This window comes from Coregonus clupeaformis, chromosome 21 (assembly GCF_020615455.1).
Source record: "Coregonus clupeaformis isolate EN_2021a chromosome 21, ASM2061545v1, whole genome shotgun sequence".
Classification (NCBI taxonomy): domain Eukaryota; kingdom Metazoa; phylum Chordata; class Actinopteri; order Salmoniformes; family Salmonidae; genus Coregonus; species Coregonus clupeaformis.
In genome coordinates, this window is record NC_059212.1 from 21,018,055 (window position 1) to 21,030,944 (window position 12,890).

General features: G+C 42.5%; 1 protein-coding gene across 3 annotated transcripts in view; it reads left to right on the top strand.

Moving 5' to 3' along the window:
* Nucleotides 1-2,372: 2,372 nt before the first annotated feature.
* Nucleotides 2,373-12,890, top strand: part of LOC121535062 (homer protein homolog 3-like) — a 31,323-nt gene continuing 20,805 nt past the window's right edge. For 2 of the 3 annotated variants that reach the window (XM_041841754.2, XM_041841756.2), the window contains exons 1-4: nucleotides 2,373-2,619; nucleotides 2,713-2,856; nucleotides 3,172-3,220; nucleotides 9,128-9,284. In XM_041841754.2, the coding sequence (XP_041697688.1) occupies nucleotides 3,198-3,220; nucleotides 9,128-9,284 (180 nt within the window). In that variant the 5' untranslated portion in view covers nucleotides 2,373-2,619; nucleotides 2,713-2,856; nucleotides 3,172-3,197. The remainder of the gene's footprint in view (nucleotides 2,620-2,712; nucleotides 2,857-3,171; nucleotides 3,221-9,127; nucleotides 9,285-12,890) is intronic. The other variant, XM_041841755.2, reaches the window with a different exon arrangement.

Here is a 12,890-nt window from a genome sequence, read left to right on the forward strand (position 1 = left end):
CCTTTATTGGTCATGTTTAGGCTAGCTTCAGATAAGAGGTGCTTCACATGGAAACATGCATTTATCTTCAGAGAGGTTATAGACATGAAGTGTGTGAATACTACAATCACAAGACTCTTTGGAAGTCTTGAAGTTCTGTCTTTGGGGTGCCATAACTGACTACAAAGGAAGGTTGGAAGCGTCTGGCACCTGCTAAATGTAGGTATTCAGTGCTGGCTATCATTGGCCCCATGTGAAAAAGATAAATAACTTAAATGAATGTTATAAACTACCTTTGAAAAAATGTAATATCTGACGATACCTTGACAAGATTCTTGACAGATGGGAGGCATTTCTGTCAGTGTGTGCCAGAGGACGAGAATAAATGTTTGTCCACATTGGTGTTGTAAACACACTATGGTAGTTTCTATTTAGTGCCCATTAAAGGGTGTGGTGTAGGTTTGTGTAGCCCCCAACACATCATACCCCCTTTAAAAAGTAATGTATGTGGTAGATTGCGTGAACCGTATTTTCCAGTTGAAGTTGACATTTTACTTTCCCCTTTGAATGTCCTTTAGTTTTGATGAAACTGCCAATACATACAACTTCAAACATGTAGTAGGCCTACTACCCTGTCACACATAGAGAAACAATGTTGATGTAATTTGTATCATTGATGGTAAAGTTTCCCACGTGTAAAGTTATATTTTGTTTAAGTCCTACTTGTGTCACTTCCCTGCCATGCAGTGCTTGACTTGGACTGAAATAGGTGCTGGTACTCATTTTGTGTGCTGGTAGTGTTTATATTTAGGTGCAGGTTCTAGGGTTGGGCGGTATCCAGATTTTCATACCGTTTCTGTACCATACCGGGGTATACGGTACTACCGGAAGTGCATACAAGAGGCGCTATTTAAAAAGAACCATAACCACAACAAACCCCCCCATACTGTTTTTTCAAAACCGTTTTTTTAATGGTATTGAAAATCATACTGTGTATTTCGAAATACCTTGGTATACGGTATAGACAGTACATCGCCCAAGCCTAGCAGGAGCTCCACAATACTTTTGCGCTAATATTCTATAAGAGGTACAGCAGCACAAGGAGTAGAACATTGTAGGTGCCGGTACTACGCTCCGGTGAGCTCCTACCAAAGTCAAGCACTGCTGCCATGTTAGTTTTAGGTCTGAGATGTATCACTCTGAAATTATGAAATGTGTGAAACCATCACTCATTAATTATGGTACCCTTCCTTTCATGTTTGTGATAATTGAGTGTCATTTGACAATTGTCATGTAATTTTGCTGAATCGTGTGAGAGGCTACGATTTTCAGAAGTCATATTTGTATGCTAGTGACGTGGTTAAACATTGTCTGTTATGAACAGCTGTGGAAAGACGTTTCTATGTTTAAGATGCCACCCATTCTGACTAAATGTGTTTGTACTTACAAAAATATCTGCTGATATCCGTATCTTAGGGACATTAACCCCTTCCCTCAGATAAATTATGAAAATGTGTTGTTTTCCGTGACAACTATCCGTATCTGACTGTGTGTGCCATTCAATAGTAACCATCAATTGGCAGGTTTCATCACTAAACATTCATGTATTTTTGTTGTTCCTTTATGAAATCGGCCTATAATTTCAAAGGGGGAACTACTTAAGAGAAATGAAATGTTGCTGCAACTAAATGGGGAGGGTATGAAATGCAAGTAGATTAAATATCAGTGCACTGCAAATGTTCCTTTGAACTATATTTGAAGATGAGCAAACAATTTATTTGCCTCAGAGAGGGTTTTGCGTTGAAGTGAGTGAAGTGATATTTCTTTCTCCATGTTGTTTGAATATGATTATGTAGTTATTTGGTCATCTGTGACGCTCACTCAAATATCATCCTTGTAACATCTTTGAAAAATAAAGGTTGCTTCTTTTCACTCATTTTAAGTGAAGATTTCACTTAACTAATCACTGGAATGATGATTAACTCAACTACTAGTAGCGCTGAGCTTTATAGACTTGACATCTGGGCCCCATAGGCAAGTGCGGGACCTAAATCTCAAGTTTAGGCCTACATGGTGCGGACTTCAGAACTGTGTCCTCGTTAGCCTATCATTGTTAAGGAATTTGTTTTAATGTGAGGTATGTGAAAATAAAATACTGTATGGCCTTAATTAGTGTTTACAAGGCCTTATTTATTTGCTAATGGTCAACAGTGAAGTAGCTTACTGCATGAGTTTTGTCAGTATAAAATTAAATGGAATTTGACCCACCAAACTGTAACCAGCAGGTGGTGGTATATAGACGGGTTGTAAACACAACTGTAGGAAATCGTTACCATGAAGCGCTGCACCGCGCGAGGCTTTTGACGATATGAAATGTAACCAATAAAAAAGTAGCTTGCACCAAGGGATACTTTGTAGCCTACCAGTGCATAACACTGCACGCTTGCGACTTATATTGCGCCTTCAAGAGGAATATAGCCTACAACCAGATCTTCGCGGGGCACTGCGCTACAACAAGGTTACTGAAGTGCAGCCAAAGAGAAGAAAATCTGAGAAATATACAGATGATGGACCGCCCGGACTGTGGCCACTGATACACGTTGCTCCAGTTTAGTAATGGCATCGATGTCCAACGTCGTGGTAAGCGTTTTAAAGTGAAGGGACAGGGCGCATATCATTTTATTGACAGCTAATGTCCACAGTAGCCTATTAACAGCCAAGTCTTTTCCTTAGCAGTGAAATTCCGGTGGTAAATTGGAAAGCATCCGTATCCGGACACATAAGAGGAAGGATTTCAGCTCCAATATTCTAAAACATAAATGAGCCCACATTACACCTGGATCAATACATCTCATTAATATTTTACAACGAAATGAGGTAAGTGTTTCGTGTAACTATTCAACTCACTGACTTATTGCATTTGACGCTGGTAAATTCCCTATGAGAGAAAAGTTTAGGTTATGTTGCAGTCAGTCAGGTCAATATTTCAATGGTCGGGAAAATGCGTTTTAATATTGGGGTACATACCTTGATCTATAAATTGAAAGGCTATTGATAAATAGAACAAACTTCACTGTTTTTCCGGTCATATTTCTTCTAGTGCAGTTGTCTATTTTTTTGTTGTTGAAAACATCATCTTGATGTGCAAACTATTTTAACATTAATCAGTGTGTTAACTTCCTTCTTCCACAGAAAGAACACCTCTCCTGCCTAATAAGATGTATCCACACCATCGAGAAAGGTAAGTTGCTGTTATATTAGATTTATTTTACATCAGAGATGATATCCTCTCCTGAACACCTACTCAATAGCCCCTGTTGCCTGTCTGTGTCCTTGTTCCAGTGGTGGCATAATGACCACAAAGTCCAAATTAAGAGATCAATCCCAACATTTGACAGTTGTCAGTAAAAGTATTGGTGTAATGACCTTGGGATGCCTATGATTCTTACAGGACCTCTGCTTCAACAGGACAAGAGAGAGTCTTCTCTTGTGTCCTATGGAGTAGTAGTATAATAGTGCGCAAATGTTTGATCATAAAGCAAGTAGGTAGAATGGCTCTGGAATTACATTTACAAGTTTTGGAGTGATGTTGATTTGCATCTGAGAATATCGCACTAGCTTCAATGTTTATTGATGCTATATTGATAAGTGGTTTCAAACTTGATTTACAAAGTAAACCAGTTAGTGTTTGTGCTGTTTATCTGTTTATCTCACATTATGTTAGTGATACTGCAGAGACCAGCACTAACTTATTTGAGCAGTACATTTCTGTAATTGCTCTACTAAGGCCACTGTTGGCCTATTATTGCTGTACTCATTCAGGGAGAGAAGTACTCACCCAGCAGCACAGTATGCCCCAGAATCTCCTCTAGAAAAGCGTCCATGTAAATTATTCTGTTTACGGTGTGTAGAGGAATCAACTGTAATAATATGCCAAGAAACAGTTAGAACTGATAGTGTGAGTGCTAACATTCTACAAAAAGAGAACATTAATTAAAGTAGTTGTTATCCGTAATAGATATAGAAAAGCATTGTTGTGGAATTTCCATCACCAGAATGTTGTTTTTCATTATCTGAAATCTGATTCTTCTCCCTATGTCTATCCTGGTGGAATTCAGCTCACCTATTTAACAGCCAGAGGATATGTAATGAAACCAATCAATATTTTCTAACCGTGTACAGGGTTCAAATTATAGGGGGGGTTAGGGGGTGCTGAGAACTCCATAATAGGGCCCCCTATAACAATTAAAATATAAATGTTGGGCACCACCAGGAGCCTGTGTATAATTCGAACCCTGACTGTGTGTGTGCGCGCGCAACTGTGCACATACTGTGTGTGTGTGTGTGTGTGAGAGAGAGAGAGTTTGTGTGGGTCTGTGCAGCATATGTACACACAGCCAACTAAGCCATGTCCATCTGTTGAACATGAATGATGAATAGTGGATCCTCTGAAGAGATCTGTTATCCAGTTAGCTCCAACAGAGAGACAATCGTCTAAAACACTGAAACATCTGGGTTGTGCCTGATGCAAGCGCTTAGGTCTCTCATAGGGCTACACCTCCTTGGTACTAGGGGAATGTGTGTGGAAGTAAAAGAGGCAGCGCCGATGGCTCCCTGGCGTCCCGGTGGCTCAGGCTCTGCAAGGTGATCTCATTGCATTGGGGTGATCCCTGCGGAGCCAGGATCCAGTGATCCAGTAAAGTTGTTCCCTATGATAATAGAGGCGTGAGGAAAAACCCAACTGACCAAAGGACCAATCAGATGGATGGTGGGTGAAGCTCAATCCCCATAGAGGATAACTTCCCTTGCCTGGTCAAAGTTGGGCTAACAAACCTTCCCTAACATCGGCACCAAATGCTCCATGAGAATAACAATCTAACCCAGAATGTCAATCAATTGCATCATATGTAAACTAATAATTGGGAAGCTTTGGTGCCAACATGGTAGTCGTTGAATTTCCATGTCTCAAAGTGAGAGGCTACCGAGTTCGGCAATATCTGTCTGACTCTGTTCCACAGCACTGCTCCCGTCCCCTGCCTGGCCAACCCTCTGATCAGTGTCTGTCTGAGCCTTGGGTGACTGCCAGCCTTATAGAAGCTGGTTATTAAGCATGAGATCAGCTGACAAGAGTGATATTACTGTGTGATGAGACAGAGAATTGCAGCCCAGGGTTTTATCAGGGAGCTTGCCAAACATGGTCCGCAAGCCCGGGGGAGAGAAGTCTGTGGATCTGCTTTGATGGTGATAGTTCTTATTAGCAGGAGGGTTAATGTGAAGAAAAGTCTTGACATGGAAAGTAATAACGCAGGCTAGCAACCAATAGTTGTCATTGTAAGCTAATTGTTTTCGTATACTTGGGATTCTTGCGGTTAAAATGGTAGGCCTAAACTAATTTACACCAAAACTCATGAGATTTAGAGATCCTGGCACATAGAATCAGAGCAAAGATTCAAAGGCCATTAACTGAAATCTGATCCTGTGTCTGCTTACCTCCATCACTGAAGAGGTCAGACTAGAGTTAATTTGGATACAATGTGCACATTGACCTGGTATTTGCCATGTCTTAAATCATCCATCAATTCTCTAGTTGATATTTGTGGTAGATTTATTTTTTGCTTATAGCATTCAATGCGCACAGTGACCTGGTATTTGCCATGTCTTAAATTATCTAGTTGATATTTGTGATAGATTCAATTTACTTATAGCATACAGTCCCCTGTAGCTCAGTTGGTAGAGCATGGCGCTTGCAATGCCAGGGTTGTGGGTTCGTTTCCCACGGGGGACCAGTATGAAAATGTATGCACTCACTTAACTGTAAGTCGCTCTGGATAAGAGCGTCTGCTAAATGACTAAAATGTAAAATGTTTAAAGAGGTAGGGTTTCAGACGTTTTTGGAAGATGGTCAGGGATAGGGGGAAGCTTGGACAGGAGAGTTTTGACTGGGTTGAGCGGGAGCTGACCCCTGTAGGGGTAGGAGGGCCAAGAGACCAGAGGTGGCAGAACGGAGTGCTCGGTTTGGGTGTAGGATTTGAGCATAGCCTGAAGGTATGGAGGGGCAGTTCCCCTTGCTGCTCCATAGACAAGCACCAGGGTCTTGAAGTGGATGCAAGCTTCGACTGGAAGCCAGTGGAGGGTACAGAGGAGCAGGGTGACATGGGATAACTTGGGAAGGATGAACACAGTGGCATCGGTTTAGCTAAACCTCGGGTATGGCAAAGTGGGGTATACACCAAGCCGTGACTTGGTGTATAGAGAAAAGAGGAGCGAGGGCCTAGAAACGAGCCCTGGGGGACACCAATAGTGAGAGCATGTGTTGCGGACATACATCCTCTCCACATCACCTAGTTCAAGCAACCTACCAGGTAGGATGCAATCCAGGAGTGTACAGAGCCTGAGACACCCAGTCCTGAAATGCTGGCGAGGATCTGATGGTTCATGATATTGATGGCAGCGGATAGATCAAGGAGGATGAGAATAGAGGAGAGCGAGTCAGCTTTGGCAGAGCGGAGAGCCTCCATGACACAGAGGAGAGTGGTCTCGGTTGAGTGAGCCATCTTAAAGCTTGACTGGTTAGGGTCAAGAAGGTCGTTCTGAGAGAGAAAACGAGAGTTGGTCATAGACCGCACGCTGAAGTGTTTTGGAAAGCAAAGAAAGAAGGGATACTGGTCTTTAGTCAGAGGGGTCAAGTGTTGGTTTCTTGAGGAGGGAAGTGACTCTGGCCATCTTGAAGCCTTGAGCCAATGGTCAGAGATGAGGGAAGTGAAGAATGGGAGAAGGTCTCCAGAGATGGTCTAGAGGAGGGGATGGGGTCGAGTGGGAAGGTTGTTGGGCGGCTGGACATCACTGGTCACAGGATTTCATCTGGAGAGAGAGGGTAGAAAGAGGTCAAAAGGCATAGGGTAGTTCTGTGTAATTGGGACCAGTGGACTCAGTAGGCTGAGTGGATGTTGTCAACCTTTCTTTCAAAGTGGTTGACAAAGTCATTTGCAGAGAGGGAGGGGGAGGTGGTGGATGATTAAGAAGGGAGAAGGTAGAAAAGATTTTCCCAGGGTTAGAGGCAGAAACTTTCTATCAGTGGAAGGATGATTGGTCCTCTGGAAATTTAGTTTTCCTCCATTTTTGCTCAGCTGCCCGCAGTCACTCCGCCATGGAGCAGGAGGGGAGGGCCGAGCAGGAGGAGAGGGCTGAGCCAGCCGGGAGGAAAGGGTACAGTGAGAGTCATAGGATGCGGAAAGGGAGGAGACTAAGGTCAAAGAGGCAGGATCAGGAGACCGGAAGGAAAAGGATTTAGCAGAAGGGAGAGATGATAGGATAGACGAGGAGAGAGTGGTGGAAGAGAGAGGGCGAAGAATGCAACGGTACATAACCATCTGGGGAGTTTAGGTGGACTAGGTAGGTAGGGTTGGAGGAGAGAAGGAGAGATTTTTTTTATTTTTATGGGGTGATCAGAGACATGGAGGGGGGTTGTAATGAGATTAGTAGGCTAACAGCCTCTAGTAAATTAGGTCAAGCACATTGCCTGCCTTGTGAGTGGGAGGGGACTGGGAAAGGGTGAGGTCAAAAGAGTAAAGGAGTGAAAATAAATTAATTGAAGTCAGGCGTCTGGAGGTTGAAGTCACCCAGTACAATGAGTGGCGAGCCATCGTCAGGAAATTAGTTTATCAAGGTGTCAAGCTCATTGAAGAACTCTCCAAGGGCACCAGAGTTGTATACTAGAATCAATGAGTTAGCCAGATAACTTGTGGTTGTTGAGTCAATTGGACCATGCCCATTTCAAGCTTATCTTTCTCAAAAAATTAGTTTTAAAAAATATTTTATGCAAGTTAGCTGGCTAATTTATTGATCCTGCTTTGTAGTATACCCCTCTGGTGGGAGATAGATGACGACAATGTTAAGCTTGAGTGGACAAGTGACAGTGGCAGCATGGAATTCAAATGAGGAGATGGACAGGTGAGTGGGAAAATAAAACATCTCAACTTAGGAGAAATGAGTATACCTGTCCCACCATCGCCACGACCAGATGCTCTAGGACTATGAGAGAACACATAGGCAGAAGACGAAATAGCGGTATTCTCTGGGGTAATCCATGTCTCCGTCAGGGTCACAAAGTGTAGGGACTGAAGGACAACATAGGCTGAGACTCAGCACTGATTGTTGATTGCCTAGCATAGGTGAAGATACCCTCCAACAGACACACCCACCAATTATCACAAAGCTACTACTCAAATTGACCTGAAACCAGTTCAAGTCAATGTTTCAACACTTCACAGCCATAAGTACTGAGCATTCAGCAGTTCAAACAGCAATGATTTGGTAGGCTACTTGGTAGAGGGACAGCACTTAACTAATTGCCCTAGCCAGACTATACCACCAACAAGTTATTGAAAGAAAAAAAGGTACTTAGGCTACTCTTGCAGAGATTAGTTGTCTTCCAAGGCTGTAGAGGAGGCACAGCCTCTCCACTTTGTCTGATTTGCATTGTACAGTAACTGGACTTTAACTCCCGCTCTGTGTATGATCTTTCCACTGCTGTCATTCAGATTAGGTTGGGTTAACATTTTCCATGCCACAGTTGCCAAACCATACTCGAACACCAGTGGCATTGTTGCTTTGAAATATTTACCTCGTATCTAGGATACATAGCATGGTCACACTGGCAGGAGCAAGGATTGGGAGGGGACTTTTGCAAAGGTTCAGAGCTTTTTAGTCAACGGTCTTGTGCCAACCACAACCACTGGCAAATGAGGGTAGCTGCTAAAGTTGACGCCAACATCTGTAGCATTATGGCAGCCAGTCAACTTTGGGAGCTATGCCCCATTATGGGAGGAATAGGAGGTTGTTCTCCCTCCACGAAAGCACAAATAAAAATGTCTTATTCATCAGAAAATGAACAGTAGGTCTTGATTAGAATATGATATTTGTCCACAAGCATGAATTGTCAATTTGTTTAGTGAACCGTGTTCATTCAATATTTTCAACTGAGAAGAAAATAATTATTCAGAAAAATCTTGATTTGTGAGCCTTGGTCAACTTGTCTTTTCATTAGTCTTCACAATACTCTAATTTGCTGGGCCTCGTTAAGGAATATAACATTATTGGCCACAATATGTCTTCACATGCTGAGCTTCATGTCCACTCCTTGCCCCAGGGAGCAGCCGATCTTCAGCGCCAGGGCCCATGTGTTCCAGATCGACCCGAACACCAAGAGGAATTGGATCCCCGCCAGCAAGCATGCCGTCACCGTCTCCTTCTTCTACGACGCCAACAGGAACGTGTACCGCATCATCAGCGTGGGCGGTACCAAGGTGAGCCAGGCAGCTGTGCTGTCCTGTACAGTGCCTCTCTGGAACATGAATGCAGGCCACAGTTAGAGTATGTGAACGTGTGTTCTTGTTGAAAGCTGTGATTTACATCCTTCTCGAGGGATTTTTGTAGGACTTTGTATGGTCTCCATAGGTGCGTTCAGTTCACAATCATTTGCTTCTAGCCAATATAGCAATTTACAGTTTGGCAAAGAGAGTAGCTAAAGATGGGTGTGGTATGTGTGGCAGATCAGCATTGGCCTGTTTTTTTGCTGTACTCTTATTTATCCTTCCATCTCCAAAGACCTTGGTTGTTCACAATGCTAAACATAAAAGCAGTGGTTGTAGGTTTTTATTAATTTAAAACCAATTTAGCCATTGTTGAGTCAATAAGAACGGGAATGTGAACAGAAACTCAATGTCACCAAACAGCGCTCACAAGATCAATGCACCTATTCCTCACAAGCTTTGGATTTAGATTCCTTATGCCGCTCTGTAATCTATCTGATCTCCTCTTAACACCTCTGGTCTGACCCACATTCCCCATTCCCAGCAGATCCTGTGGTCAGCAACCTAATTCCACCCATCTTGTGACTGGCAACGTGGTAATCTTTTGTACCATGTCATGTGAAACATGTTGCCCCTGACTCTTGTAATTGTTTGTTTAAAAAGCTCCTCTTCTTTAAGCTTCCCTTGCCCTTGGATTCTGGGGTTTTTAGTCAGTTATATTATAGTAATTCTGTAGCTGATGCAGAAGTTTATAAATAGGTCTGCTTAATGTGTTTTCTCATGTGACGTGAAACCAAATGAGGGGCTGTAGCCTCTTCCCTGCACTGCCTGATGCAATGTTTGTTAATCTGTTGAAAGGGTAGGCCAGTCAAATAAATGCCATTTGTTTGTTACATCCTGAATGCAAACCATTGATTGCCATGCACCCACGGTCCAATCTGAAAGATGGACGTTATCAGAATAAGCTCAAAAGATCTTTCCAAAGGAGCTAACAGTTTACAGAGAAAAGATGTGTATATAGGGATGTTTTGGTGACCGTATTACCGCCACACTGGTGGTCACGAGTCATGAAGGCAGTCAAATTCGACGTGACCGTTTAGTCACAGTAATTAGGCCTCTCCAAGCTCTGATGCTGCTGCTGGTCATTAGAAGCCTACAACACTTGCTAAATGCCTGGTACTCAGCACTCTATTGTCCCTCTAATCACTCTGACATCAATGCAAATGGTTCAAAAAATCTAATCAAACACTTAATGAGAGCCCATGAGCTCCTGTTGCGCAACATTTCTATAGGCTATGCAATTGCGTGAGAAAACAGAGTGATGGCCGCTAATAAAAAGAGGAGGATCCCATCAGCTTTCCTAATATTAAGCACATTGCTTATATTTACAACAGGAGTATAGCCTACCTGGCTGGCATGAAAATAAACCACGGGGAAAAGCGTCCTCCATTCACTATTTAAGTGCGTAGATGACATCTATTTTTTCCCGCTGCCCCTGTTTCGATACTGGTGCATGATAAAGGTCCATTCTAAATCAAAACAAATATCACACATATATTATTTAGTATATGTAAAGATTCAATCAATAATAGTCTGATGGGTCACAATATTAGCCTATCACTTGTGAATTATATATTATACATTTTACATTTTAGTCATTTAGCAGAAGCTCTTATCCAGAGCGACTTACAGTTAGTGAGTGCATACATATTTTTATTTTATTTTTCATACTGGCCCCCCGCGGGAATCGAACCCACAACCCTGGCGTTGCAAACGTCATGCTCTACGAACATCCCTGCCGGCCATTCCCTCCCCTATCCTGGACGACGCTGGGCCAATTGTGCGCCGCCCCATGGGTCTCCCGGTCACGGCCGGCTACGACAGAGCCTGGATTCGAACCAGGATCTCTAGTGGCACAGCTAGCACTGCGATTATCACTTGTGAATGATGCCCAGCATAAGAAACAATGCCTTTTTTTTTGCGACTTGTTCTAATTATAGTCTCACACCTCATGTAGCCTAGCCCATAGGCCTATATGTTTTAATAAGGTTTGTATCACAACTAATGTGGCCAAATAACTTCTTAAAATTAAGCACATTAATCCACTTTACAAGGGGTGTAGAGCCTAACTGGCATTTATAAGCAGCGCTTGAGTTTCAAGTTTGGGGAAGATAATTTTCACCATAAAAATGCACCTTTATAATAAAAGCTTACATGCATAATTGCATTTGCGGTCACTTTTGATAATGGTGTTTTCTGCTAATGGAACATTCACGCTTATAGCCTACTACCATGTGCGCATTGCTGCACTTATAATGTGAAGAAATAGCCTAATAGTTTATCAACATTTTAAGCTAAACGTTCTGATCTTTTGCATCAACCACATTGCATCCCAAAGTTTTTTTTATGCTAGTGGTTGTATTAATTTAGGATCTATCGCATCCCACAACTGTCCCAGACTATGTTTGGAATATTTATTTCTCGCACAGAATAGAATAGGTCGACTTTTGTACTATGGGGGATAGTAGATTAACATAGGCTAGTGCTTCAAAATGCACCTTGGAATTGGATAAGGACGCATGCAGTTGCGTCCCGGATGTGTCTGTCTTCACTTGTAGCCTGTGAGAAAGACCTGATCACGTGATGGAGAGTGGTGTGAGTGAGAGACGCTTCGGATTGCGCAGCACACTCAGGGAGAAGGGTACAATGCAGCACTCCGGGACGCAAAATGCATGGATTATTTTAGGGTGCCTTACGGCCACAAAGGAGATGCCACGGTGAAATTTGAGGCATTATCAATTGCTTGTCAAATTGTGAATGAGAGACTATTGGTGTGTACAGCCTGTGAAAAAAACTAAACAAATCAGAGCTCATGCCTTTCAAGCGACTTTTTTAGTCTCATCATGCAGCCTTACAATGTATTAAAAATCTAAACATATAGCCCAACGTTTGTAGAACAACTACAGTTACATGAATAACTCTAAATTAAGCATATACAGTGGGGGGGAAAAGTATTTAGTCAGCCACCAATTGTGCATGTTCTCCCACTTAAAAAGATGAGAGGCCTGTAATTTTCATCATAGGTACACGTCAACTATGACAGACAAAATGAGAAAAAAAATCCAGAAAATCACATTGTAGGATTTTTTATGAATTTATTTGCAAATTATGGTGGAAAATAAGTATTTGGTCAATAACAAAAGTTTCTCAATACTTTGTTATATACCCTTTGTTGGCAATGACACAGGTCAAACGTTTTCTGTAAGTCTTCACAAGGTTTTCACACACTGTTGCTGGTATTTTGGCCCATTCCTCCATGCAGATCTCCTCTAGAACAGTGATGTTTTGGGGCTGTCGCTGGGCAACATGGACTTTCAACTCCCTCCAAAGATTTTCTATGGGGTTGAAATCTGAAGATTGGCTAGGCCACTCCAGGACCTTGATATGCTTCTTACGAAGCCACTCCTTCGTTGCCCGGGCGGTGTGTTTTGGATCATTGTCATGCTGAAAGACCCAGCCACGTTTCATCTTCAATGCCCTTGCTGATGGAAGGAGGTTTTCACTCAAAATCTCACGATACATGGCCCCATTCATTCTTTC